General features: G+C 36.2%; 2 protein-coding genes across 7 annotated transcripts; one reads left to right on the forward strand and one right to left on the reverse strand.

Annotated features, from left to right (window-relative positions):
- Positions 1-1616: 1616 nt before the first annotated feature.
- LOC132067129 (OVARIAN TUMOR DOMAIN-containing deubiquitinating enzyme 1) lies at positions 1617-11618 on the forward strand. 5 transcript variants are annotated; one of them, XM_059460257.1, is made up of 9 exons: positions 1617-1764; positions 3634-3869; positions 8755-8820; positions 8900-8983; positions 9109-9231; positions 10561-10613; positions 10733-10782; positions 10897-10997; positions 11219-11618. In XM_059460257.1, exons 2-9 carry the CDS (start codon positions 3699-3701, stop codon positions 11477-11479), a joined length of 909 nt encoding a protein of 302 aa, XP_059316240.1. In that variant the 5' UTR covers positions 1617-1764; positions 3634-3698; the 3' UTR covers positions 11480-11618. The 5 variants fall into 5 exon arrangements, with proteins under 5 accessions (XP_059316240.1, XP_059316242.1, XP_059316241.1 ...); XM_059460259.1 differs by having other exon boundaries at positions 3699-3869; XM_059460258.1 differs by having other exon boundaries at positions 1634-1785.
- Positions 11619-12092: 474 nt separating this feature from the next.
- On the reverse strand, positions 12093-20370 carry LOC132067128 (protein MEI2-like 4). Of its 2 annotated transcripts, none has more exons than XM_059460254.1 (15): positions 19822-20370; positions 19021-19211; positions 18787-18832; positions 17695-18036; positions 17015-17445; positions 16722-16880; positions 16395-16508; positions 16156-16304; positions 15839-15936; positions 15350-15757; positions 14407-15061; positions 13350-13434; positions 13197-13265; positions 12914-13093; positions 12093-12711 (listed from the first exon to the last, which is right to left on the reverse strand). In XM_059460254.1, exons 2-15 carry the CDS (start codon positions 19084-19086, stop codon positions 12553-12555), a joined length of 2961 nt encoding a protein of 986 aa, XP_059316237.1. In that variant the 5' UTR covers positions 19087-19211; positions 19822-20370; the 3' UTR covers positions 12093-12552. The 2 variants fall into 2 exon arrangements, with proteins under 2 accessions (XP_059316237.1, XP_059316238.1); XM_059460255.1 differs by having other exon boundaries at positions 15839-15933; positions 19822-20369.
- Positions 20371-27475: the final 7105 nt, after the last annotated feature.

Here is a 27475-nt window from a genome sequence, read left to right on the forward strand (position 1 = left end):
TTGGATCCCCAGTCGTTGGATTTTGATGAAGATAAAAAAGAAATCATTAAACTTTGATAAGGCAAGAAAAAGGACAAATAAGAAAAGAAATTACGCTTTAATATTCAATTTTTTATTTCTTTTTTGTTATTTTTTAGGTATTGCTGCTATTTTAGAGTTATCATTTTTAAAATTCAGTTATGATTTTCAACTTGATTTATTATTTTTTGAGTTATTTTACTTTTATGTTACTCTTATTTTATGTTATGAGTTTCACCTAGTTTATGGTTATTAGCAAAAACATACAAATTTGATGGAAAAAAAAAATATGAATAAGACACGCAGAGCGGGAAAAAGATCACTAATAAGAAATAAGAATAATGCATTTTGAAAATCAATGTAAAATGCCACGTTTATGTTATTTTAGGAATTTTTGGTATTAACTCTTGTTCTGTCACTGAGAAAATGACAAAAATGGTCTCTTAAGATTGAGGATAGGTTCAAACTAGTCCCTTCCGCATGCACTGAACAATTTTGGTAATTCAAATTTGTCAAAAATTAACATTTTTAGCCTTGTCAAACGTTTAACAATTTATGTTCATTAAATTAGACGAAAATAGTGGAAATAAAAAGATTTAACCTTAATCACTAAGAAAGTCCCGCCAAATCTTGAAAAATGCAACACAAAAGATTAAACTATACACCAAAATGATTAAATGCAGAAATTGTGCCTCAAAAAGCTACACAAAATTATAAAAGTAAATAAAAAAATAGTGCTAGCAGAAACTACAATAATTATACTTCTAAATGTGAGCTATCCACTAATTTCCTTTTTTTCATAGATCCCGTTACATGACCATAGATAGGAGGCTATGGAGGACTCATATTAGGGCAGAAGGTTAGTAGGTAGTCCCGCTTATTCTTTTGTACTAGTAGTTGCAGTTTTCTTTAATTTATTTTTCTCTGATTTGTGCTACTATCTGTTGTTTCTTATACTTCGATTATCTTATTTATCTGTGGTAGCTACTGCTCCCTTTTTTTTAAACTGCTTTATCATGATTTTTTCGCTTTCGTTATTTCATTTTCATACTATTTTGAATTACTTGTCCTTATCTGACCTTTTTTGGTATGCTGTCTCGTGAGTCGAGGGTCTTTCGGAAATAGCCTCTCTACCTTTCAAGGTAGGGGTAAGGTCTGCGTACACTTTACCCTCCCCAGAACGCACATTATGGGATTTCACTGGGTATGTTATTGTTATAGATCCCGTTAAATCCAACTGATAGAGTTTGATAAATATTTGATAGAGACTAAAAGAACTTAAAGACTAAAACTGTTGAGTGCATACTTAGTGGTCGTTTGGTTCATGGTATAAGAGAAGTTATCCCCATAAATTTTTATACCACGTTTGGTATAAGGTATAAAATAATCCCGAATAAATTTATACCTTGCACCAAACGTGGTATAAAAATTAATTACTTGAATAGCCCTTATACCTTCTTAACTCCATTTTAGGGATTATTTTATACCATCTTAATGGATAAAATAATCCCACTGTATGGGATAAATTAGTCCCGGGATTATAATCCCGGGACTATTTCGACCAGCAACCAAACGACCACTTAAGGTACTATTTTGAGCCTTCCCTCAAACATAAGGTACCACTTGTGTCACTTTCTCTTCTCTTTCTAAATAATTAATTTAATCAGTAGTAGTAACTAGTCCTCCTTTTCCTTCAGTTCAACCAAAACAGGAGGTGTGAATTTTGCAGTGGATGCCTAATCTGAGGTAAGGCCTGTTCAACATAAGGTATCAATCCCAGATCTGACTGATATCACTCCTTTGCTGGGATTTTTGGGTTCCATTTAAACAAATTAGATTAATTTTTTTCTTGTTTCTGGGTTAATTAATTCCACATATGTTTCCATGTCTTTACATTAATCTACTTGCTCGAATTATTTAGTGACTATCGCTTGAGGATTTTCTGATGCGGAAACCTTTTTCAATGTAGTACCAACTAGCCACTCAAATTTCATATTGCAAAGACTTTGGAAGTTTATTAATTCATTCGTGAAATTTATTGCATAAAGTTTCCCAACTTTGATCATTAGTGATCTGAAAGATTTTCCAATCAACCCGAGAAAAGAGGCTAGCGTAAATGCAGCTTCTCCATCATATTATCATTTGTTTATATGTAGGCTAGGGTTTATTTAGTATTTTTTGATTGGGGAAACAAAGCCTCTGGGCAAGAAACTAGGGGATATAGAGGCGAATCCGAGATTTAAAATATATGGGTTCAATCTTTAGGACTTTTATTATTGAACCCACTGTATGTGCGTAAATTTGTACTCGCGTTAAAAGTACTTACATAGTACATCCTCCACTGAGGGGATAACTTTCTCAACTTGAGATGGGAAAAAAATTGCATCAATCTTGTACTAAGTTATGTGGAAATCTTTATAGTACTATTATTTTATCCAGGATAAAATGTGTAACAATATGTGTATTAACCATAAATAAAGTATTCAAAGACAAAAAGGTTCTTAGGGGTCGTTTAGTCCGGGTATTGGAGCAATTAATCGCAATATAAATTTCGCATAGAATAATACAATATTTGGTTGGCCACATAAGAAAAATCGCCACATAATAGTGCAGTGTTTGGTTGGCGGTATTAAATAATACTCGTATTAAGTTTATGTATTATTATATGTAGAATAAAATGTGGAATAACAATACCTTTATTAGCAGTGCGGGATTTAAACTATTTAAAGACAAAAATGCCCTAAGAGTAATCCCCGCATAACAATCCCTTCACTGTTAATCGTCACATAGTAATCCCTTCACTATTAATCACCACATAAACAATCCCTGCATTATAATTCTTGCATGACTAGTAAGCGAACCAAACTTTCCCTTAGTTAAGGCATCTTTATGTGACATGCTTTAAATTGTTCACAACTTAATTATCCTTACATTATTATTCACCAATTAACTATTCCTTCATTAATATTCACTGCATAAATAATTACGACACCGTAAACCCCGCACAGCTAGCATTTAAACCAAACAGGTTATTTAGCTGGCATAAGTAAACTTAATCTTCTTTAGAACACTTTATGATTTAAACAACTTATGGTTTCGGAGTGATACTTTGTATTGCTAATATAATCTCTGCATAACTGACATATCGTTTGATTTCCGATATAAAACTCTGGATAACGTATGCAGAGTCAAAATATCAAAAACAGAACGTTGTATTACTAATACTAGTATAATTGCAACAGAATTTACGTATTCTTTTATATGAGTTACAGAATGTGGTATAAGAGTAAATAAAGACAAAACTATCCTTAAATATCCAATTCCTACATAATGATCCTTATGTCATTATCACTGCTAACTATCATTGCTAATTTAGTTACCTTTTGCTCAAAAAAAAAAAAAAAAAAAGAACTTCATTATTGTTCATCGCATAGGCATCTCTGCATTATTATACTATCACATAAGTAATCTTTGCTTTTATATTCCCCAGATAATAGACCGTGAACCAAACAATCCCTTAACATAAAATTATGTTGATTGAGGACCAGGTCAATGATTCCTTTTTCTATTTTGACATAAGTATTCAAGATGCATAAAACTCCTTTCTTTTGTTAGTATTGTACAGCAAGGTTGTTCATTAAGAAAGAATCAATATTCATCTCCATCATACCAACCAAAAGATGCAGGATCAGGAAGGGGACGCGGTGGATACCGCAAAAGAAACATTGATGTCTGCGCAAGAAACATCAAAAGATGATGAGTGGACAAAAATTAGGGATGATGATATTATGCAACAACACTCTGCTATCCAGGCTGAAGAAGCTTTAAAAGTTCCATTTGTTGGTGATAAGGCAAGAACAAAACTGACCTGGAAGCATAACCTTTTTAAATTTCTGACTATTAGTATTAATCTCGTTCAAAATTAAGCAAATGGTGTGCATTCAAGTCATTTGTGCTAGTGCTTGGTGTGGTAACTACTGCAGCTAGGCAGAAGAATATTGCTTAAGCAAAATGGACTTATTTCCTGCAGTTATAAATATCGTTTGTAATTGCTTGTGAGTAGAACTTTTCTCTGTAGTACAGTAGGAATGGATTTGTTTTTGTTGACTGGATTCTAGCTCAGATTGTCTTTAGGTGAGTTAATCCGCATGTGGCGTAATTATATTTGGGATGCTGTGGAGAAATAGTTTGCTTAACTCTGTTAATGGCTACAAAAGTTATTTCAACTTTCTCCTTCTAGATCTTTGTTTTAACAGAGGGGGGCGGGCACCTTAAGCCCAAATGAGTTAAGAACCTTGTGTTCTTTTGATTGGTAGGTATTACGTATACTGGTAATGTATTTAAATGTGAGATTATTATTATTCCTCATTTAGATATAATGTGGATTGTATCTCATGTCATGTATTTCATTATCATCATGTTATCTATTTATTTTCTTCCCTTCTCTTTTTCACGGTATAGCAGAGTCCTACAATCTCGGTAGATACATAGTTAGGTTACTCCAACTGACAGGTGGCCTTGTGCACTTGTGCTGCATCTCAGGTCAATTTTTTTCTTAAATATTTCTTATTCTCGTCTTTTTTCTGATGACCGTTCTAGCTACTCCGTGCCACTTTCTGAGTACTGTCCCGACAACATCACTCCTCCCACCCTTTTTCCTGCAACAACATTTTGTTTGTTGACAAGATCTTGGTGAGATGTCGGTGACCAGATCTCCTTTTGAAACTACTCCAGCATCTATTTACTTTTCCTTATTTTCAAAATAAGCAAATTTAAATCGGTGCACTCATTTGAATTTGAAGAGGTGTGTTAGAAACTTAGAATGTTAAATGTTGGCATGTTAATATATTAGACTGTTAGAGAGTTTTAAGAGTTGGTTTGAATTTATTTCCTCATCAGTTAAACATACATAATTAAAAAAAGAAGAAGAGATAATATTGGTATTGTATTTCTCACATATAAATAGGTCAATTTTGTAATCCGTTATAATCATGTTATCTATTTGTATCTCGTTGATGAAGTTTGAAATTTTGATTGTTGTTTGCTTCTCTCTAGACACAAAAACTAGCTTCATTTCAACTAAGACATTTGTTATAACAGAACTCTGAACTGATTCTAACATGCTCGATTGTCTCAGTTGAAAATTGATTTTCGATGCACTCTATTTGGGAAGAAAATTTAGCATCTTTTATTTAGTAAAATGCACCCGACATAATCTTGTACTGATTCTACATTTCTTGATTTTCTCAATTTTTTGTCTCTCTTCGTTACAAAGTGCTTGAATACTGATTGTAAGGTACTGTTATGGATCGAGTAAAGGAACGATGTAAGACAAAATCATAGTTTATGTAGAGAGAATTAGGAGAAGAGGATTTCTTTTTCCTATGGTGCTGGTTCGTTAAGAGAGAACCTGCAATCTCTTCAGTTAAAGTACTCAAAAACTGGAGTAATTTTCTGCATATCCTTCCACTGAATTCAAATAACTTTAGACACAACACTGGTGGATCAACCACCTACCTAATAATAAGGAAATAACTTTCTATTAAAAGTGTCTAAAACTGAAATGAGAAAGTGGAGAAATAACCTCCTTATGCAAACAACTGCTACAAAGAAATTGGAAACATAAATAATAGAAAAGCTGAAACAATCTACTTCGTAATTTCTTTAAATTTTCCATGTGTAAATCATTGGTAGACTAAAGGGGTGCTAACATTACTCTCCTCCAAATCACGCTTGTCCTCAAACACGAAGTTTGGGAAGTGTTGCTGCATAGAAGAAACAGTTTCCCATAATACCTCAGCTGGAGAAGTATGCTACCAATGTATCAAGACTTCAGGAAATCAAGACCTTAGTCTACCAACAGTTCACGCATGGAAAATTAAAAAATTAGGAAGTAGATTATTTCAGCTTTTCTATTATTTATGTTTCCTATTTCTTTGTAGCAGTTGTTTGCAGTAAGGAGGTTATTCCTCCACTTTCTCATTATCTTTGTCGGCCATCATAACATTGGTTTTGCTCCTTTAGTTGGATCAGGAGACTTAACACCTTGTAACTCCACTTGTTTCCTATTTAGAAAGAATGACATCCACATGTCTGTAAAGTCCTATAGTATGGGTCCAAAGGTCTTAAGCCAATTAACACTAGAAACACATCAAAGCCACTTAGATTGAGAACATATAAATCAATAGGGAAAGCATAATTACTGAACCACATTGAAACTCCTTTGCATTGTCCCAGACTTCTGACTCGTTCTCCATTTGCCACCACTACCCGTAGCCCTTCTTGACTTGAAGATTGAATTGCGACACAATTTTAGAGTTCACAAAGCTATGAGTACTTCCAGAATCGACTAATGACACAACTGAATTTCCCTCCAATTTGCCTTGTAATCGCATATTTTGCGGGGTTGTGACACCAATGATGGCTTGCAAAGAAATTCAGGTTGGTCTGTATTAGGATTTGGTTCGTGTTCCAGAGATTCTTCCCCTTCATCTATGGAATCAATCCAAAATAATTTCTTGAACTGATGGCCCCGAGTGAATAGTTCGTCACAGTTGTAACATAGCCCTTAAGCCGCCTTTCATCCATCTCAGATTTTGTCAATTTTTCACAAATCTGGTGCGTTGGGAAAGCTGTTGTTTTATCTACGTGCATCTGACAGTTGCGAACGAAAGGGTTTGTCCCTTGCGTTCATAAAGCCGGGATAAACTCATCGCTGTAGCATAATGGATTATGCAACTCAACCTCAATTGCTATATAATCAGCAAGACCGCTGATATAAAGTTCAATTTTTTGCGACTGTGCGAGTGTACGAGCCCGCGAAACCAGCTGCCCAAACTTCTCTTGGTAATCTGCCACAGACCCGATCTGGCGTAACTTAGCCAATTCTCCCAACTCCTGACTTCTGATTGGTGGCCCAAAACGAAGGTTACAATGACGTTTGAATTCATCCCAAGACGGTAGAGGCATATTTGTCTCTAGTTGAAGAAACCAAAGTTGTGCATTCCCCTCCAAATGAAAAGAAGCAAGTCCAACCTTTTCTTCTTCTGAAGTTTGTTGGTGTCGAAAAAAGTGTTCACACCTGTTCAACCATCCCAAAGGGTCGTCTTGACCATTAAATCATGGGAAATCCAACTTTGTATATCGATGAATGATGGAACTGCCTCCTGTTTCTGATCCTGGCCCTCCTGACTCCAGCTTTACCCTTCCAACCTCGGTTCTGACTTGTATTTTCAGTTGATTCAGAATCGGCCTTCGAATTTGCTCAATCCTTTGTCAGTGCATCCAAATGAGCATTTACAGCTTCCTGTCTGTCTAAATTGGTTTCACGTTCTTCTTGGAACAAGTTCACCAATTGTGCTGGTTGATGTTGAATTTGGTCTCCCTTAACTCCCATCTCTGTTACCAAGTTGTTACGGTCCCCTGTTATGAATCGAGTAATGGGACGATGTAAGACAATATGATAGTTAATGTAGAGAGAATTAGGAGAAGAGGATTTCTTTTTCTGACCTATGGTGCTGGTTCATTAAGAGAGAACCTGCAATCTCTTGAGTTAAAGGACTCAAAAACTGGAATAATTTTCTGCATATCCTTCCATTGAATTCAAATAACTTTAAATACAATGCTGGTGGATTAACCATCTACCTAATAATAAGGAAATAACTTCCTACTAAAACTGAAATGAGAAAGTGGAGGAATAACCTCCTCACTGCAAATACTTGCTACAAAGAAGTAGGAAACATAAATAATAGAAAATCTGAAATAATCTACTTACTAATTTCTTTAAATTTTCCATGCATAAACCATTGGTAGACTAAAGGGATGCTAACAGATTGTTTGCTTATAAATATAGATGTGCTAAGGATGGGAACAAATCTTATGCTCCCTCTGTCCATGTTTAGGTGTCCCATTTAGTTTGGCTCGATTTGTAATGGGTCCGTTAAGTGTCCCAAATTGGTTCATGGGAATGGATTGTTGTCTTCTTATATAATACCTTGTGATCTAGCTTTAAAATTGAGCTTGGCCCAAGGTCCATTTTCTTTGACATGGTATCAAAGTCAGACCCATAGTTATTCTAGATTCACCCAATGTTGGGCCTCCATTACTTTGTTGTTTATGTTTCTGATGTCCCTGGGCCTGTGGGGAATGTTAAGTGTCCCAAATTGGTTAAGGGAATCAGTTGTCTTATATGTTCTTGGGCAATCCTCACTTTGTGATCTAGCTTACGTGTTGACGTAGATCCGATGTCCATTTATGTAATCATGACAATTGAAGTTTAAGTGGGTCCAGAAGCACATATAATTAGAGAATTTGGACATAAATTAGACTAAGGTGGGGCCTAAAATACTTATTGGATAATAAAGTTAATGAATAAGTATTGAGAATTGAAAAGAAAACTTTCCTCTTGGGTGATGGGAACAATGGTGGGGCAAGTTGAAATAGAGTATACCAGCCAAATATAATGGGAAGGGTAGTGTATCAAACTTCTGCAGGATCTTAAGAGCATTTTGTGTTGCTTTGACTTACCCCACTCTTATTTGCAATATATTATGTCCATTACTTACTGTCAGAGTATGTATCTATTAGAGTTTGTGCTGCTTGCTTGGAACACTAGGCATTGTTCAAGATTCTGATTGATAATCTTTTTTAATTTAAAAGAAATAGTTGGACGTTTTTTAGCTTCTTGAAGTTGGTAATTATATTTGATATGAGTATCTTGGGAGATGATAACTGCAGGAACCTGTGTCTTCATTACAAGCTGAATATCAATCGGGAAGTCCAATTTTGCTGCAGAAGATAAAGGTCTGCAGGCTTTATCGTATGTATATCTTCCGGTGATTGGCTCTACATTGTTCAATAGTTAATGTTGGTTTTTATACAGGTGCTGAGTGAACAATGTGCTGCCATTAGAAGAACACGTGGAGATGGGAATTGCTTTTTCCGCAGTTTTATGTTTGCTTACCTTGTATGCTTTGACTTTTCTTCTCTTTGTGCGAGTTTTACTTTTGGATTCATCGACCTAGTTGGCCATTATGGAGGTTGATGTTTCGGCATCTTTAGTTACTAAAAAGTTATTTATGTCAAATAAAGGAACATATTCTGAATTCACAAGATCAAGCTGAAGTTCAGCGCGTCAAAGCCAATATTGAGGAATGCAAAAAGACACTTCTAAGTTTGGGCTATGCAGAATTCACTTTTGAAGACTTTTTCGCGGTATTCTACCTATGAAAGAAAGATCTTTTTGCAATTCAATTGTCTTTTTTCATATTGATTTCTGCAATTATTTGGTTTTGCTCATGAAGTTCTTGTTGCATAAATCTATCGCATTCTGATCGAGTAAATCGAAACAACTCTCAATCTACTTGGTGGTCTACCAGATAACCGTAATTGAAAGCAAAATGACTTTTTGCTTTGATGAAGTTTGGTTAAAACCAAATATCATGGATATTCTTCTCAAGTACTTGACAAAAATATCTAAGTCTTCAAAAAGTGCTGCTCTAGTGCTCTTTGAGCAATCAATTGTCAAGAAGAATCTTTGCTTGTCCTCTAACATCAATGTAGAAGTTTTAAACACCATATTTGCTCTATTTGCGTCTTGATCAAACTTGGTACATTGCTCTTTTTCTGGGGGTTATCTGGAATGAGCAGACGACTTATCTTGAACCCAGATGTGTTGCAGAGGCATTTACTTCTCTAGATTAATGTCTTCCGTGCAACAGAATAAGCAAAATATTCCTGTTATTTTCTTTGACAAGTGAGATGGATTTGTTGATTATACTTGAATTTATATTCTATTTCTATCTTCCTTTTGCTTCTCATCATGTTATTCTAGTGCAAAAATATCCTCTTCATTCTGTTTTCTGTCTCATGATCTTTCTTAGTATTGTTCCCACCAACATCATATGATTTTAAGACCCTGATACATAGAGCATCATGTTCTGCAGAGGCAGGTATCAAAGAACCTTTGTCTGTGCAGTTTTTGCTTCATTATTTTGGCAGGGGATAACTATCCTATCTTCTCACCCCTTCGTAGTGTCAACAAATTCCATGCTTTAATTGATTTTACCCATTTGAACACTCTAATGTTCGCAACATAATTTTTGGCTAGGAATTTGGGTGATGTTCTCAAGCATTGTTTTACCATAAGGATGTGAAGCGATAATTTAACTGCTATTGTCAATATTGAAAAGGGAAAAGATGGAATACTTCAATTTAGTGCTTTGATATGCAATTTACGAATCAAAACCTGGGACATTGGGTACCCAGAAGTTGGAAACTATGCCACTACAATTCCTTATGTGGACGATAGGGAAACTGGAGGGAAAGATCTGATATCCGTTCCTAAGCTGATATAACCCACTCCACTGTACCCTAATTGCCATTGCCATTTCTGATTTCCATTTGTTGTACACCATAAAGCTTTCAAGACCTTTGCCTGTTATCTTCGTTCTTAAAATGTTTACCAGATTGATTACTATCACTTCTTCATGTCATTACGAAATTCTTCACTGTGGCAATTCTCATCTTTGTGCAATATTATAGTTATTCATCGAGCAACTTGAAAGTGTTCTTCAAGGTAGCGAAGATTCCATAAGGTTTGTACATTAACACTTTCTTTGACTTATGATTTACAGTCAATTGGCGGATATCTTAATGCTTCCATTGCTAAACGGAATCTGTATTTAATGAAAAAGATTTATTTGTTTCCTTGCAGTCATGATGAACTCCTCCAGAGAAGTCGTGATCCGTCAGTTTCTGACTATGGTAAGCATCATTGGCAATCTTTTGTCTTCTCCATTGCTAAAGTGAAGTTCTCTGAAATTCAAGACTATCTTCTGTTCTGTTCTTCATTCGCCCTAACATCGTGTGCTTTTGAAGTTGTAATGTTCCTCAGATTTGTAACCTCCGGTGAAATAAGGAAACGCTCCGGGTTTTTTGAACCATTTATACTAGGACTAACAAATTCCTCAGTGGAGCAGGTTTGTTTCTATACTTTGTAGATTTGCGAACTTTTAGTCTTTTGCCGCTTAGTGTGCTCATGATTGTAAAATTGGAACTACACATCCACCAAAATGACAAACTTGTATATGCAGGTTCAACTTTTACTTCTACACTAGTATTTCCGTGTCCCATTATACTATAGATCTGGTATAGTTTCCCTCTAACCTTGCACTTATCCATCCTATTTTGGTGAACCCAGTTTTGCAAGTCATCAGTGGAACCAATGGGAGAAGAAAGCGACCATGTGCATATTACGGCTTTGTCAGATGCATTAGGGGTACCAGTGCGAGTCGTATATCTTGACCGGAGCTCGTGCGAGAACAGCAGCATTAACCTAAATCACCATGACTTTATTCCCACATGTGGTAATGTGGGGAACAATGGTGATTCCGAGACCATAAATCCGTTTATTACCTTGCTATACCGACCAGGGCATTACGACGTTCTGTACCCCAAGTGATGCAATTCAACCAGCACTTCATAGCCTGCTTTTTTTTCTTCTTTTTTTAAAATTAAATTTGTGCAAACATTTTGTTAACTGGAAAACTTGGCTCCTTGACGTTTCTTGTGATTAATTGCATACAGAGACGCTTTTCTCCCCTCAGCCTCTAAATGACCACGATTTTAGTTAGTTTAGGAAACAATCTGCGATGAGGGCGAGCCTCTTCTAAACGGCAATCACTTACGATTCAGTTCCTTGCTAGAAGAGTTTCTTAATAAGAATCGAACAGACTGTTTAAACAGAGCTTTGGAAATGTGAAAGGCGTTATTCCGGTGAAGCTGCATTATGATTTATGTAGGTGACTTGGAACTTTGGAGCAGGAATATGTGCTTGTAACCCTCTGGGAACCAGCTTTAAACCATTTAACAGGAAGATTCTTTATTGGCTTATCTGTCTGAACTCTGCCCTGTAAGGGCGGAGAGGAATACCAATGTGACTGTTCTAAGGCGCGAAGACCAAACAGATTAATCCTCAAGTAACGCAGATCCACGAAACTATTTTAGAATAAAATAAAAACAAACAGTAAACAGCACGCGCAACAGGTTGTCAGCTGTAATAACGTTCATGCAACTTGCAAGGAATGGCACAACATATCATTTCTTTCTTCACAAGAAAAAAAATTCTTAATAATACTTGACTTCTTGGTATGCTTCCAAGAAGACGAAGAAAATAGTGAAAATGCCAAGAGAGAGGGATACAATAGAACCCTCCGTTGTGCCGCAAATGTTTTATCATACATGGAAACTCAAATATGTGTATTAATCATGAATTAGTAGCCTCCCAATCTTCCAAAATTTTGAAGCTCCACTGAAATGCCTCAGTAGACGATAATCCCTTAGGCAAACGGGTAATGCACAATTTTCTTGACTATTTTAGGAGTCCGTCCCAAAATTCAGAAAAATAGAAGTCTTTTCTTCTTTTCTGCCTTTCCAGTGACCGCCCTAATGTACATTAATAAAAATTGGGTGGATTCTTTTTCAATCTCAAAATCCTATCAGTAGGTTAGTACCAACAAAATTGCAGCAGCTTGCTCAATTTGATTCCTTGACAGAACCTGCAGATGACTCTTCAATTATGAAATCCTTGCCGATTGACACACTTGTCTGGCTTTCTTGGTAGCTTTCTTCACTGGTGCCAGCCCGATTTTTGCTGGTTCTTGGCCTGATGTTTACACCCATGGGAAAGGGAACCTGCAAAACCAGGTAAATGAGACTTCACATACCTTCTAATTTTCCCCAAACAGAGATCACCCAATTTCATACCAAGCATTCAGGCAAATATCAAACTGATGCTCCAACCACAAATTGGCAAAAACTTAATCATGAGCCAAGTCCCCAGATACAAATAAAACTATAAAAGCAATGGCCGCTATTGATAGAGTTGTGTTCCTACCTGATCACCAGCGTTAGGGCCATCAGTGTGGAAGAGGATTGGCCGGCATCGCTTATCTTCATTCATGAGGCTAGAATTCTGGAAGTGAGCAATTAGTGCAGCTTTTCCCTGAATGCGAGCATATGCAAGTGACGCCACCTTCTCACTGTTGAATTTCTCCCATTTCTTTCCATTGAATGCCTGCCAAATATTTCTCACGTTTTATGGTAAAAGAAGCAACGACGATAGGACGTAACCTTAAATTGAATAGAACTAATTAGCTTAGGGAGCAAGAACCACATACGTGATAAAATGGAACTATAAGGGAAGGATCGGTCATGTTGATAAACGCGTAACCTACATTGCATTTGTTCTGCAACAAAACAAACCGAAGTTATATAGAGTAGAAACAAGATCCAGAGCACAAGAAAGCTTTCAGCATGGGAAAAGCACTTACCTTGAAATCAATTGGTAGATAGATGAAATCATATGTTCCTCTGTGACGTTCATCAATTGCAGCCAAAAGCATTTTCGAAGTGTACCTAAAAAATCCGTCATGAGAATTAGAACATGGCACATCATCAAATTTTGAAAACACAGAATGCAAAAAACATTTATCCAATAGCGGAAGAAGTTTGTCGCTATGAGAATAGATAGATGATCCTTATACTCAAACGATGAACACTGATCATGAATTGAAGCCTTATTGTTATTTTATTCATCTCATGCTGGTATACAAGCATTGAAATTTTCCAACCAATATATTTACTCCCTCTGTCCCAATTTATGTGATACACTTTCCTTTTTAGTGTGTCTCAAAAAGAATGATACATTCCTATATTTAGAAATAATTTAACTTGAAACTTCCTCTTTTACCCTTAATGATTACGTCCACAGAAATATCTATGGCTTGTTTTACACCACAAGTTTCAAAAGTCTTCCTTCCTTTCTTTCTTAAACTCCGTGCCTAGTCAAACTATATCACATAAATTGGGACGGAGGGAGTAATAAATATGGTATGGTGAGCAGATGCATTGGTATTAGTATCAATGATCTACAAAATGCAACTAGAAAAATTATTTGATAAGTTACAACTAGGACGTTAGAGAAAGTTTCAGACATATTTCAAGGCATTAAGCAAGATAAGGGGAGGGGAAAAGCTTTAACAAGAGAAGGCCTGATATGTAATAGCAATCACCATGCTACTACATGATAATAGTTTAAGGTGGGAGACAGCTGTTACTGTAGACTTGTACAGCCTTATGGTAATTTTATTTACACATTGCAAGATGAGTTCCACGAATCAGGTTAGTTTTCAAGTGTAAACCCAACAAACATCATCTAAAAATAACAAAGAAACTATTGGATTCATAATCCCCTCAACATCAAACAGCTTCTTCATTTTTTTTTGGAGTAAATTCCCTTCGCATCATCTTAAGCATTGTGTTGCTATACAAATAGAAGGGTTTCAGGAATAAAATTAAATATCAATTAATAATAAGACAGTGACGTACTTGTTAGGAATGTTCTTTATCATTAGGGTCGTCCTTTTATCGTCCCCTCGTAAAATCCGTTCAACATCCAGTTCAAATTGCTTCTTGTTGTCAGTCTGACTCGAATTGGCTTCATTTCTACGGCTCCGCATCCTTTCATTTGGAGAATCAAATGAATTGATCATAGGAATCATCTGACCTCTACCAGGAAACATCAAACTTCTCTGTTGATGGGAATGCAATCCAACATTACTGGAAGACATTGGCAAGTCTATACAGCTGCCACCAGTGTGCGAGAAAACATTATGAGGAACAAACTCCAAAGCATGTGGTGAATTTCCAGAAATCCTCATACTGCCCAGAGAACCTGGGTGAAAACCAGATGCATCAGGAGATTCTCCTGCATATGCATGTCTTCTGTCCCAGAGAGAAAGGGATGGATTAACAGAAGGTGCTGAACCCACATGATGGTTGTTTATAGGTACAAGTGTATTCAGCATATGGGACGGAGCCCTTGGAACTGCATGCAGTTGTTGAGGGAGAGTAGCACAGACCCCACCTACAAATGTTGGTGAGTTTGGCCACATCATGCCTTGAGGCTGTGGTTGATGCGAATTACTCCACATGTACTGGTGCCCAGGAGAAGGACAATTTACATTTCCATTTGGAGTAAAAACTGAAATGAAGAGAAACAGAAAACATAAAAGATCAGTAAAGTAGGAAATTTGGCACACTTGTTTTTATTTACTTGGCCCTTGTACCTGTACCCTTACAGGTAGAAACTGCAGACCCTCATTAAAATGAAAAAGAAACATATCAGAGAAATGGCTAGGATAGAAGCAAATTTCAACAGTCCCACTCTTCTTTTCGCTTCCATCTCTTTGAGGATTACATCCTAACTATTCTGGTCAGTACAATATTTATCCTTGCACAGAACGAAAACCTGTGATACGGAATTTCTTACCTTCATTTAGTTCAACCGGTTGCCCATTAGAGCCAACTCTGGAGAACTTCCGGTTTTCAATTGCTTCTAGTGGCCTAATATTCATAGTTGCAGAAATGCCGCCCGAAGAAATGGTGGAAGCTCCATTAGATAAACCATCATGATAATCTGGCAGTGAATGAGGATGGAGACCTGACGTGCCCCTAAACTCAAAATTGATTTGGCTCTGCAGGTGGCCAGTTTCACCAACATTGGCTTGGTTTCCCCCCTTAGATTCCAACCTCAATAAGCTGTTAGGAACACTGAATGATATTCCACAGTCAAATGCATTATCCAAATAGGAATTAATGGCAGAACCACTGGCTGATTGTCTGCCCAGAATAGATCCATTTTCCATACTCGACACATGTCCTCCATGTGGAAGTGCTCCTGGAATTAATGATCAGGTAAAGTGAACATAATACTTTTTCTGCAAGGATTTATGATGCAAAGGATGAAAAGTAATAATACCAGAAAATCCAGTGGTTAAACTGCTTGGACTATTCTGCTGCAAATAAAGACCAGGTTCATCTTGCTCCAGCTCCGAAGGAAATTGTTGCGACAACCTGCTGTATTCAAACAAAGGCTCAAATACAGTGTGAATCAGTTAAAAGAAATTAACTATTTCCAAAATTAGCAAAGGGTTCATATTTGTGAAGCCTATAGGACTCAGCTATAAAATATAATATAGCTAACAGCTCTCTCTCTCTCTTTTCTTTTTTGGAGAAAGGGAAAGGAGGGGTGTTTCCAAAAAGAGCTAAGGAAAGAAAAATGTTAAAAATTCGCACCGTCTAGTACCACCAGGACGGCTTGCTTCAACCTTTATCTGCTTCCCTGCAACATCACTCCTGTTTAAAGCACGAAGAGCAGCTTCTGCAGCTCTAATATCATAAAACTCTATAAATTTGTGATGGCTTCTATGCGGAGTCTCGCGAATCTTTTATAAGAAAGGGCAAAAACGAAGACAAAAAGTCAGCAATATCCCTCAGAAAACAACTGCATGCAAAAAGCTAGTAGTCTAGCTGACCTCCTTAATCTCGCCATATACACCAAATATTTGACGGAGTTCATCATTTGAAACAGAGGAGTCAAGGTTGACCAGGAGAGTCCCTTGGTTGACATCTTTTTCTGATGGATTTTCCTATAAAAAATGATCAGAAAAGGAGGGCTCAGAATTTTTGCTTGTTGACTAAGAAACATGTGATGCAAAAAACAAATCTAGCTCACAAAAAACTGCCTATGGATGATCTTTTTGTTATACTGCTTCCATATGGGAGATTTACAAATTTCAAAAATAATTGTAGGGCTAGTATTGAAAAAACAGGCATGGGAAGGACCAAGAAAGACGACATACCTTGGGAATAGAGAAATGTATATCTAGCTTCCTACGTCTCAGTGGTTTGTTCTGAAGAGCTTTCATGGCGTTCTGCGATGCTCGAATATCATAATACGAGATCATAACAAAACCGCGATGCTTGCATGCTGTATATAGCATGCGAATATCTCCATATTGCTGTTCATAAGAATCAAACACAACAATTATCACCAATAAAAACATGCAACTTCTGTTTTTGTTTTAATTTTCACTTTGAAGAGGGCAGAGAGAAGTTTCTGGTAAATGTAGACCCACAGATGGACCACTCTCACCTCAAAAAGAGTTTGTAACTCAGAATCTTCAACACTGCTGTTTATATTTCTTACAAAGAGTGTTCTAGATGGATTTTCCCCGAAAGGGTGCTGGCCACCAATTGCAGCATTAGAGTCGCCCAACTGCAGAGTATAATTCCCAGCATATACAGAATTCCGTTGTCCAGGAGAGGAACCATCTTCTCCTAGGTCCATCCCTCCAACACTACTGAAAAGATCAAGATCTTCAATGTCATCACCAGCATAGGGTTTGCCAACATAGTCTAGCCCATCAGTCACCCCAGCAAGTAAGTCATCATCATCAGGGAGAAGATTTCCAATAGCGTGGGCCTCAAGTTCTTTAAGGGACTCAAAAGGTTCTTCTTCTTCATAGTGTGAGTCAGCTGCGCCAACAGAATGACCATGTGGAGAATTGTTGGTCGCTAATCGCACTGCAGACAAAATCCAAACATCAACTCCTCTTCCGTTCACAGAAAAGCACAAGAAATTAAAACTAAAAAGTAGATAAGAGGACTGAATTAATAAGTTATCCACCTACAACATCACCATAAGAAGCAGTAAAAATACCAATTTTGACAGCCACTCAAACAGCAAGGGGACAAAAGCCAAAATAGTGACAACACTAAGAAAACAAAGTATAGGTCAAGGCATTAATAGGACAGAAAGAAAGCAAGACATACATTTTCTACTGAATAACTCTGACAATGAGCTCGAGAAGAGACCATTCTCATATTGACCGCCCATTATGCTAATTTTGTCACCTTCTGCTGGATAAGATGCCAAGTCAGCGCTGAGAATAGATCTTACACCCACGTTATGTTCAAGAGCTCTAGGTAAAGAATGAGATGCTCTTTCCACTCCAAAAGCTCGTTTTTCTATGATACTGTTAACTTTTTTGTCTTGTTTTAGATAAGAATCATGATGCTCAAAATACTTTGCCACCGGAGAGCCCAACGCAATGTGATTCTCAAGGGGTGATGAACGGACAGCAGCTCTTTGTAAAGCTTCATCATTTTTAAGACCTGCACAAAAAGGCGTCAGCATAGTGAAAAGAGGGGTTATCAGAACCCTCCATCTGGATCACAACCCTTTCTCACTTGGAAATCAAAAGTATATTACTCACCCTTTTTTCGGTATCTTTTTAAAGAATATACATGGATGGAGCCATGCAAAAATATGTCAGACATAGCAGGATGAGCGTGTCATTGCACGATTTGCTAACAGGAACCGTTTTTTTTTTTTTTTTTTTTCCTTAATAGACAAGGGGAGTCATGCATTTGTTTGTATTCTGAAAGGGTACACATACTTTGGAAATCAGAAAGGTTAAATCACATTAACTTAGACTAGATTCAAACAACCATCTGGCAAGATTCATACGGCCTAATTACCATTTCTATCACTACCTTTCAATAGAATAGTTTTCAAAAATCAATAGAGATGCAAATCTTGTGTCACTTGCAGATGATTTAAACATAACTATTTTATCTGATCTTTTTAGAATGAAAAAGTTCCGGAAAAGGGAAAAAGAAGGGATAATGGAGATTCTTAAAACTAATTCAGCTGTAACAATCAGTATCCACTAACACTTCCAAATCAGGGAACTTAACTATACTGCTAAGCACATACGAGCATGATGCAGGCAGAAGCAACAATGCGTTTTTGAAACAACGCTGGGCAGAAGCAACTATGCGTTTTTGAAACAACAACGCTAACACTAGCAAATTCCTGAAATAAACTGGAACGTACAATGGTCTATCTAAATTACTACTCACCATGGCAGTTCTGTAGGCTATTTGTCTTCCAAAATCCGACTTGCCTCTGCCAAGTTCAGAAGAGGAAGGTATCAGTTACGAGGAAAAAGCGAGCAAAATAGTGTTCCCTCCCTCCTATATCTGTTTAATGCCTTATTCAAGAGAAGGGCAAGGTCGACCAAAAGACTGTTGTGATGTTACAAGTAGATTAACAGATTAATAAGGAAATAAGAGTGATATATGAACAATTTATACCTCATCACGAAAACATAACTCCTCGGAGAAGTAAGATGATGGCGATAGCCCCTGGAGCTCCCTCATTTTGAGCTGGCGTGACGCAATTTGGACTCAAAAGGAATTATCTAATCAAAGAAAGAATCACCCCGCCTTCAATCAGATCAACAAATGCATCAACCGCTTGAAGAAGATCCTCTTTCAAAGTATTTCTGCAGTAAGAAATCATAAAGAATGGATTTTTATAGTAATAGAGCACAAAATGGACAGCATCAAAGTACATTACAAAAAAGTCAATTAAGCAACTTCTCATACTTCAGATATGACAACATGTACACATGCTTCAATTATGCTAGTTTAAGTTGAAGAGTAAAAAACAAACATAAGTATGGAACAGGAAGTAGCTTCAACGTCATTATTAGGTTGCCAAATTAAGGTGCTGGATCATTCGTGTTAAATGAATTTTGACGGAATTAGAATTTTAGAGAAAAAGACTAGAGGTTTTTAATCATATAAGGCTTTTGTTTTGGAAGTTTAGTTGGAAATTATTCTATGCTAAGACAGGAAATGCAACATAAGCATGAGGAAAAAGGTATAAACAAAATAAAACTAAGAAGATAATTTAATGTAAGTTAAGCAGATCAAGAAGAAGATAGTTAATGTTAGGTCCAAAATGTAGCGCAGAGAAACATTGAAGGCCGATCGAAGAGTAGAACATTGAAAGAAGGCAAAATTGAAGGTGAAGAAGTAGATCAAAGAGAATTGATGTGCATAATTGAGCTAAAATAGAGGTAGAGTATCCAAAAACGAGAAAGCACGCACCTGTGGAGACAGAACAAATCATGAGAGAGGGAAAAGAAGAAGATTTTTATAAGGATTTGGAAGAACAGAGAAGAGATATATGAAATGGAAAATAAGGGAATAAATTACGGCACAAGGCAAGGGAAGAGGGAAGAGGGGGGAAATTGAAGAAGAGATCTAGGAATCCGTGCCGTGCAGAAACCTCCAAAGCTTCGATGCCTTTCTCTCTTTCTCTCTCTCCTGTTTTTTCCTACATTGCACGTTAACCACCTGTAATCTCCTCTCTCTCTCTCTCTCTCTCCTCTGCAAATTATATTTGATATATAGTTTCTTCTCCCTTTTATTATCCACAGCTAAACAATTCTGATGTTTCCGGCTAGCGATGGCGGAGATTCCAACCTCCTTCTCGCTCCCCAGCTCTGTTGGAGAAATGGAAAGAGATAGAAAGAGAGAGGTGAGAGGAGAGAGAAATTTGCTGTTGTTGTAGGAAAAAATAATAAAAAAGATTAATGTCTGGTCCGGACACAGAAATGAAATGAAATTGAAAAAGCAGAGATGGACTTTGAATTGAAAATAATAGACGGACCAGAAGAATAAACCCACGCCCCACCCCCTCGCAACCACGCGCATCACCCCATAAAATAAGATGGACCAGAAGAATAACCAACCCCAACTCCACAGCCCACAAAAAAAAAAAAAAAAAAAAAAAAAAAAACCTAGATTACTTACTACCTAATAATAATAATAATAATAATGTAATACTAGTAACAACAATAATAAAAGGGGAGGACCGCTCACCAGAGGCGCTCCTAAACACGAGGATATTTCACGGCGAGTTCCACAATCACTTAACTGTACAAGAACTTCATTTATGTAGCAGAGATCAAAAAGTCATAATGATTTGAATTTTTAATACTGCAGTTTGAATTGTAATTCCAAAGTAAAATTAAATGATATGTAAGTTTTTTGTGATATCCTTTTAGAAATAGGGAGAATAACGGGCGTGACTTGAAAATGTAACATCATACTAATATTTCGTATTTCTATCCACGGTGTTTTGAGGGTTTTGTAGTTCCTTGTCCTTTGATTTCTGTTACTTGTGTGATCTATTATTTTTTGTACTTCAATTATCGTATTATTTTGTGATAGTTACGGCGGCCCCTTTATTCAGTCAGCTCTATCATGCTTTTCATAGTATTTTGCCATGATTTTTGTTATATATACTGTTTTGAATTACTTCTTCTGCCGGAAATAACATCTTTACCTCCCAAGATAAAAGTATGGTCTACGTACACTCTACTCTCTCTAGACCTCACTTTATGAAATTTCACAGGATATGTTGTTGTTGTGGTAGTGTTTTTGAGAGATTGCTTCAGATATTATATATTAGGTGCAAATATTCTCACATATCAATATCAACAATAAGTTATAATTTTATACCTAAATAATTTGGATCACTTATGCATAAATTTAACTTTTAAAGGGTACACTTTGAATTTAATATGCCGGAAATTCTAAATTGGAAAGTAGCCAACTGATAAAAATGAGCCTAAATCTCTAAAGCGTGATTTCTTTTTTATGGATTGACATAACCAGTTAGATTGTGCATCCAGATTGTGCATCCGGGGGCGGATTTAAAGGGGCCCGAGGGTGTTCACCCGAACACCCTCTGCAAAATATTACAGTGTATATATAGGGTAGATTTTCTGTGTTTATGTACATATATTAACTTTTGAACACCCTGAACAAATGCAAAAGGTTAGCTCAAGCGGTTCAGGACTCCAGGGTGTTTAAGATTGTCTCTAGCGTCCTAGGTTTGATTCCCATTGACAATATTATTTTTTATATTTAGCTTTTATTGTTTTCTCCGAACCCTCTGAATGAAATCCTGAATCCGCCACTGTGTGCATCATAACATAATATGCTTTGAATACTTGAAAATGACTATGAATGCTTAGGAGATTATTGAAGTTATCTGTGCGGGTTAGGTACATGTCCTCTAATTTTTCCCAACTTTCAGTTGACGCGAACTGCATTTTTTTTGAGAATGAATTATAGGATTACACTTCACTGTTATCAGATAGAAGATTTTGTATTTATTTTTAAGAAGATTACAAATATAGTATTTGATTTAAAATGATTTTATTAAGAAGAGGGTTTATTGTATCTTTCATTTCACTGAAATTTTGATAAAACAGTTAATGGGATGAAAGACCCGAAAGCAGGCTAGAATATTCCACTAGATCGATCACTAGATACGATAAGAAACGTGGTTGGAACGCAATTGATAATTTCTTCTCGGTTCGAAAAATTATTTTGTCGAGCATTTTGCAGATCAGCTACCAATAAATTAAATTCTATCAAAAGATTGAGTTTAACTACGAATTTTCGACAGAAAAAATCCCAATTAAGGTTTATTACTCCGTGAAATGAAAACTAGAAAAAAACAAGGGCATGCAATGAAAAATGTTAGACACGTGTATAGTTGCAAGTGGCCCTTGTATGTATATTTGTATGGGGCAGGCCGAGAATGTGGGGCGATGGGCAAAGCAGGCAGGAAGATTCTTAATAAAAGTACTATTTCTTATAAGCTGAGGAGATAGATGGCCTCATTATTTGGACAACAATCATGATCTTGCATTGCTGTCGCTAATCCTATTTACTTATTCTTAATTCTCAGACAACTAAACAGTAAATACAGTGCATACTACTAATTCATGTCCAGTAAATATAGTAGTAGTACTAAATAAATGTTGCTCGTGATTGGTTGATCCGAATGTTAAAGAGTGGTTGCCTTTTGGTTGACAAAGCTTCTTCTTGTTTTGTTTTATTTATTATTTTACAACCCCTCGTTTTCTATTATTTTCAACTGAACATACTAATCTCTCCATTCGCTTCAACTTATCTACTGTACTATAAATAAATTTTCGCATTTACTTGTCTGTTTTAAAATATTGAGATTTTTTTCAAGTTCTATCCTTCACATTAATTACTTATTTTTCAAATAATTTTTCAAGACTGAAGATTATACACCAATTAATATGGCTTTATGGTAAAAAATATACACTTTATTTATTATTTTTTAGAGGGGTGCAAAATTCATTATGGACAAATAAAAGTGAACGGATGGAGTATAATCCTTGAATGTTGTTTTAATTTTGAACCTTCTAACTAATTCTTTTGCTTGCATACTAGCTATAAATGTTCAGTCTTTTTAAGATAGCCAAACCACATTATTGCTAAATGGACTTATCGGGGCCACACACTCAGGCGTGTAATATCCAAATCTTCTTTCACCCAACACTTCGCACAAAATTAATTTTAAAAATTTTAGACCCGCCCGCCCGTTCCTTGTTCCATTTAGACACTCCCGCCCGCCCCGTCATTCCTATTCCACTTAGACACTTTTTGCACCATTATCGAAGCAAACCAACACCAAAATATTGAGGCGCCACCTCATTGCACATTCAACTTTCAAATAATTTTTAAAAGCCCCAATTTTTAATGGTTAAAAATTCATCCACAAATAAAAGTTATAAATTAGTGAATTTACAATTAAAATGAGTTGGCAAAATTTAATTGAATTGGCACAATTTAAATGAGCTGGAACAATTTAATTGGCCACTTAATTCACGTAGGAGATGACTGATGTTGGTTTTAATCCGATAATTTACAATTAAAAAGTGGCTTTAATTGAATTAGAAATTTAGAACAATTTAATTGAAGGTCATTGGTTTTAATCAGATAAAAAAGTGTCTTAAGTGGAATGCCACTTTTTGTGCTCAAGTAAGAAATAAGGTTTTCGACAACCACAGGTGTTTGTCGATGGGTTTGGCCTTTAAGATATTGTAGCTGACCCACATGGAACCCATTCCTTATCCTATCCATCTTCGCCAACATTGATTTGCAATCTCGGAGACCCACATATATGGTTCTTAATCTAACTCAAGACATCCTTTTTCTGGCTTTAAACTAGAAATGAAAAATATTATACCAGATCTGGATATTAACTCCTTATTAATTAATAATTCTTCTCTTAAGTAACAAAACTCCACTTTAAGGCCCTATCTCAAACACCAGTTCAATAGAAAAAAAAAAAAAAACTGAAGTTCTTTAATTTGGGCTACAATTTTTTTCTTATAAATTGCTTTTAATATCATTTTGCCACATATGGTCACATCAACCTTTGGTTTATTCTTCATGAATTGTTAAAGCCTGTGATGCCGTCGAGATGTTCAACAGTTACATTGGTACAGCTTTTACTCTAGGCTATTTGCATCTGTAGACACGAAAATACTAATTTATAGAATTATCTCCGTGTGGACACGCAAGTTGGTTCGCTACTGGTTTAGAAACTACAAATATTATTTTATATCGGGCGATTGATTCCTCGTGTAAAAATTGAATATACTCAGTGTATGTAATTTGTGTTTGGTTAAAGATTTTGTGTTTGGTTAAAGATTGTATAAGGGATTGAAAACTGGGTTTGAGGAGATCCTTAAGGATAATTTTTTCATTTTGAATGCTTTATCAATATATAATTAATTATAGTATTTACTTATAATTATTGGTCTTGGTATAAAATAATACTCCTATTGGAATTGCATATAAGCTATACATATATTTATTATATTTGGAACTGAAAATTACTATTATTAAATAAACAAAGTGTATAGTTTGTACCGTGATTATTTTGTCTAATACATCAAATCAAACATCCCCAATTTATAGGCACAACCTTCCATACTTCTTTTCTATCAGGACCCAATACCGTGAGCTATGTCTGGCAGCTGAAGAGCCACTACTCCTAGGCGAACCGCGTTCTTTGTCACCTCACTAATTCTCAAAGTAGACTATTAGAAATGCAAGTAATAAAATCGGTGATTCTCATGAAAAGCACCGACAACCAAAAGTACAAGTCTAATAGATCAATCATAACTAGAATCCAAACAACCGAGCATTGCTTAGACTTTGACTGCATAACTTCGATTACAACCCGAAAGTAAACAAAACAAAATACTAGCTTGAAGTGACACCACGGCTAATGTGGTTGGCTCATCCCAGCTGAACTCTGAAAAAGCCTCGAACAAGATCAAAGTCACCCAATAACCGCATAGGTAGAAGGATCTGTAGAGAACAAAAACTCAATAAGAGTGAGCCTAAAGTCCAACAAGATCATCGACCCGCCCCGCGTCACACCTCGTAGAGCAAGTATTTAAAATAATGCATGAAAGCAACAACCAGTGTTTTAAAGGGCGTTTTCAGGGCAAGGTGTACCAAAAATGCTCCGAGGCGTAAGCCCCAACTTTCTGGGCGTTCATTTGGGGCGTAAGCCCCGAGAACTTTTCCAAATTTGAGCCAAAATTGCTGAATAATTTTTAAAAAGGTTAAATATCCAAAAGTTAACTCATAGTAAATTCTCAAACTAAAAGTCTCAAAAAGTCAAAAGTTTTTTTCTAATTGTTTATCCTAATTTCATAATCCTTCTCCTTGTTGTTTATGGAGTAACAGATACACTTTAGACTTTTGTATGCAAAGTGCAAACTACAAAGCAAAGAGTTTTGTCCTCCAATTCTTACCATGCTTCCATGCTTGCATTTTCCTTTTTTATGCTTTATTTTCTTCAAGATAATTTTAGTATTCTTCAACTTATCTTTTTCAAGATAGTTTTTAGTTCTAGAATTTCTTTTGACATCACTCTAGTTTAGATAATGTTTTGAAGACTCTATTCTGGCTATTTGTATTATAATGAGTATTGTTTGTTATCTAGTTTTAGGTTTTAAAATAATAACTTTATATTAATGTCATTTTTTCTTTGAATTATTAGGATAGAGTACATATCATTTTTACAACTCTAACTATATTTCATCATAGTCATGTTATTGGTGTAATGCATCTTTACGTCATTCACTTTTTCAAGATTTCATTTAATGGTTCATGCACATGTCAGCATGTAAATAATAGACATATACATTTTCCTACTAAATTTATTATTATTTTTTATTTTTTTAATAATTTTTGATTTATTTATATATTTATTTTATTAATTTATAAAATACTAAAACTTAAATACCCATGGGGCTTACGCCCTGTGCCTCGGGGCTTACGCCTCGCTGAGGCATATGTAAAATGTCTCCCCTTACCTCCTCGCCTTAACACTGGCAACAACAACATGATATACATATATGTACTTCTATCCAATACTAAACTGATGCTTTGAAGGACTTAAGTCAAACAAAGTTCAAAATAATCTCACACTGATATGTTTGCAAGACCCTTTTGTTAGTGCAGAATATATCACTAGGTACATCAGGCATCTGGACATGCAATGTTCTTTGCCAACATCAACAACAAAATTTGGATTTTACGACCAATGACTTTAATGTAGTCATTAAAGAAAATACTGAACAACAAGTGACCTTTTCCCTCAACCACAGTAGCATCTCAACTTAGTTGCATGTGTCTGCTATCGTCTATGCTAAGTGCAAGCAAGCTTGAGGAAAGATCTATGGGAAATTTTGGAAGACTTATTCATCAATGATTTCTGGCCCTTTGGTCTTTGATGGGTGATTTTAACACCTTCACTGATCCTGATGAAAAGAAGGGTGGCAATACATATAGCATGGATAGAAGTTTTGATTTTTTAGATTGCTTGAGAGAATATGGGGAGCAAGATGCTGATTTTTCTGGGAATATTTTCACCTGGTGCACTAACAGGAGTGAGCCAAATACTATCTGTAAAAGTTTGGATAGGATGGTCTATAATGCTGAGTGGTTAGATCTCTTTAACCATACCAATGTCCTATTTAGCTAAAGCTTGCTATGATCATGTTCCCATTATAATACAATTTTCCAACACTATGAATGAGCATATCAAATACTTTAAATTCCTAAATGTTTGGACTGAGCATGAAGATTTCCAAAGGGTGGTTCAAGAAGTATGGGATCAAGATGCATCAGGTACTCCCATGTGGATTCTTCACTAAAAGCTTAAAATGATTGCTTAGACTTAGTCAATAGTCCATTGTCACAATCAAGTACAAGTATAATACAGTCTCATCAATACATATCAAGTCCTCAAGTATCAACAATTCACATCAGTATTCAACCATCAGCTACCAACAAGGTTCCACAACCGATCAAGTCTTATAGTGAAGTATCTAAACCTGAGTGTTCCCAGTCTCATCATATCCGATCAAGCCTATTGATAAAGCATCTAATCTCAAGTGCTCCAAGTGTTACACCTCTCGCTTTCATCGTAGTGGAACCTGTGGTTTCCTAGTCAGGTATGCCTTTGGAATAGAGACCCGAGCCCGAGTTTGGAGGTAGAAGGTGTCTTGCCCCGCGTACAAAGGTACCAGTAGGTATTCCTGGCAATTTATAGGATTAGAAGTTGAGTGAATTGAATCGACACGATCTGAACTGAATCTGAGAAAATCTGCAGACACCAGTCATCGTCGACGGGTAGTCGACATATTCGACGGCCGTCGATGTGCGGCGTCGACAGGGTTCTGCAGCCTTGCATCTGCAGGAGCAGGTCGACGGAGTCGAACCGTACTGCTGTAGCCTTTTTAATTTCGAGTATAAATAGGTGGTTCATGACTTATTTCTCATTTTTCCTCCATTCCAAGTCAGAGAAAAACCTTAATATTTCTCTCCCAACATTTCTTATCAT

Source organism: Lycium ferocissimum, chromosome 8 (assembly GCF_029784015.1).
Source record: "Lycium ferocissimum isolate CSIRO_LF1 chromosome 8, AGI_CSIRO_Lferr_CH_V1, whole genome shotgun sequence".
In the NCBI taxonomy this organism is placed as follows: domain Eukaryota; kingdom Viridiplantae; phylum Streptophyta; class Magnoliopsida; order Solanales; family Solanaceae; genus Lycium; species Lycium ferocissimum.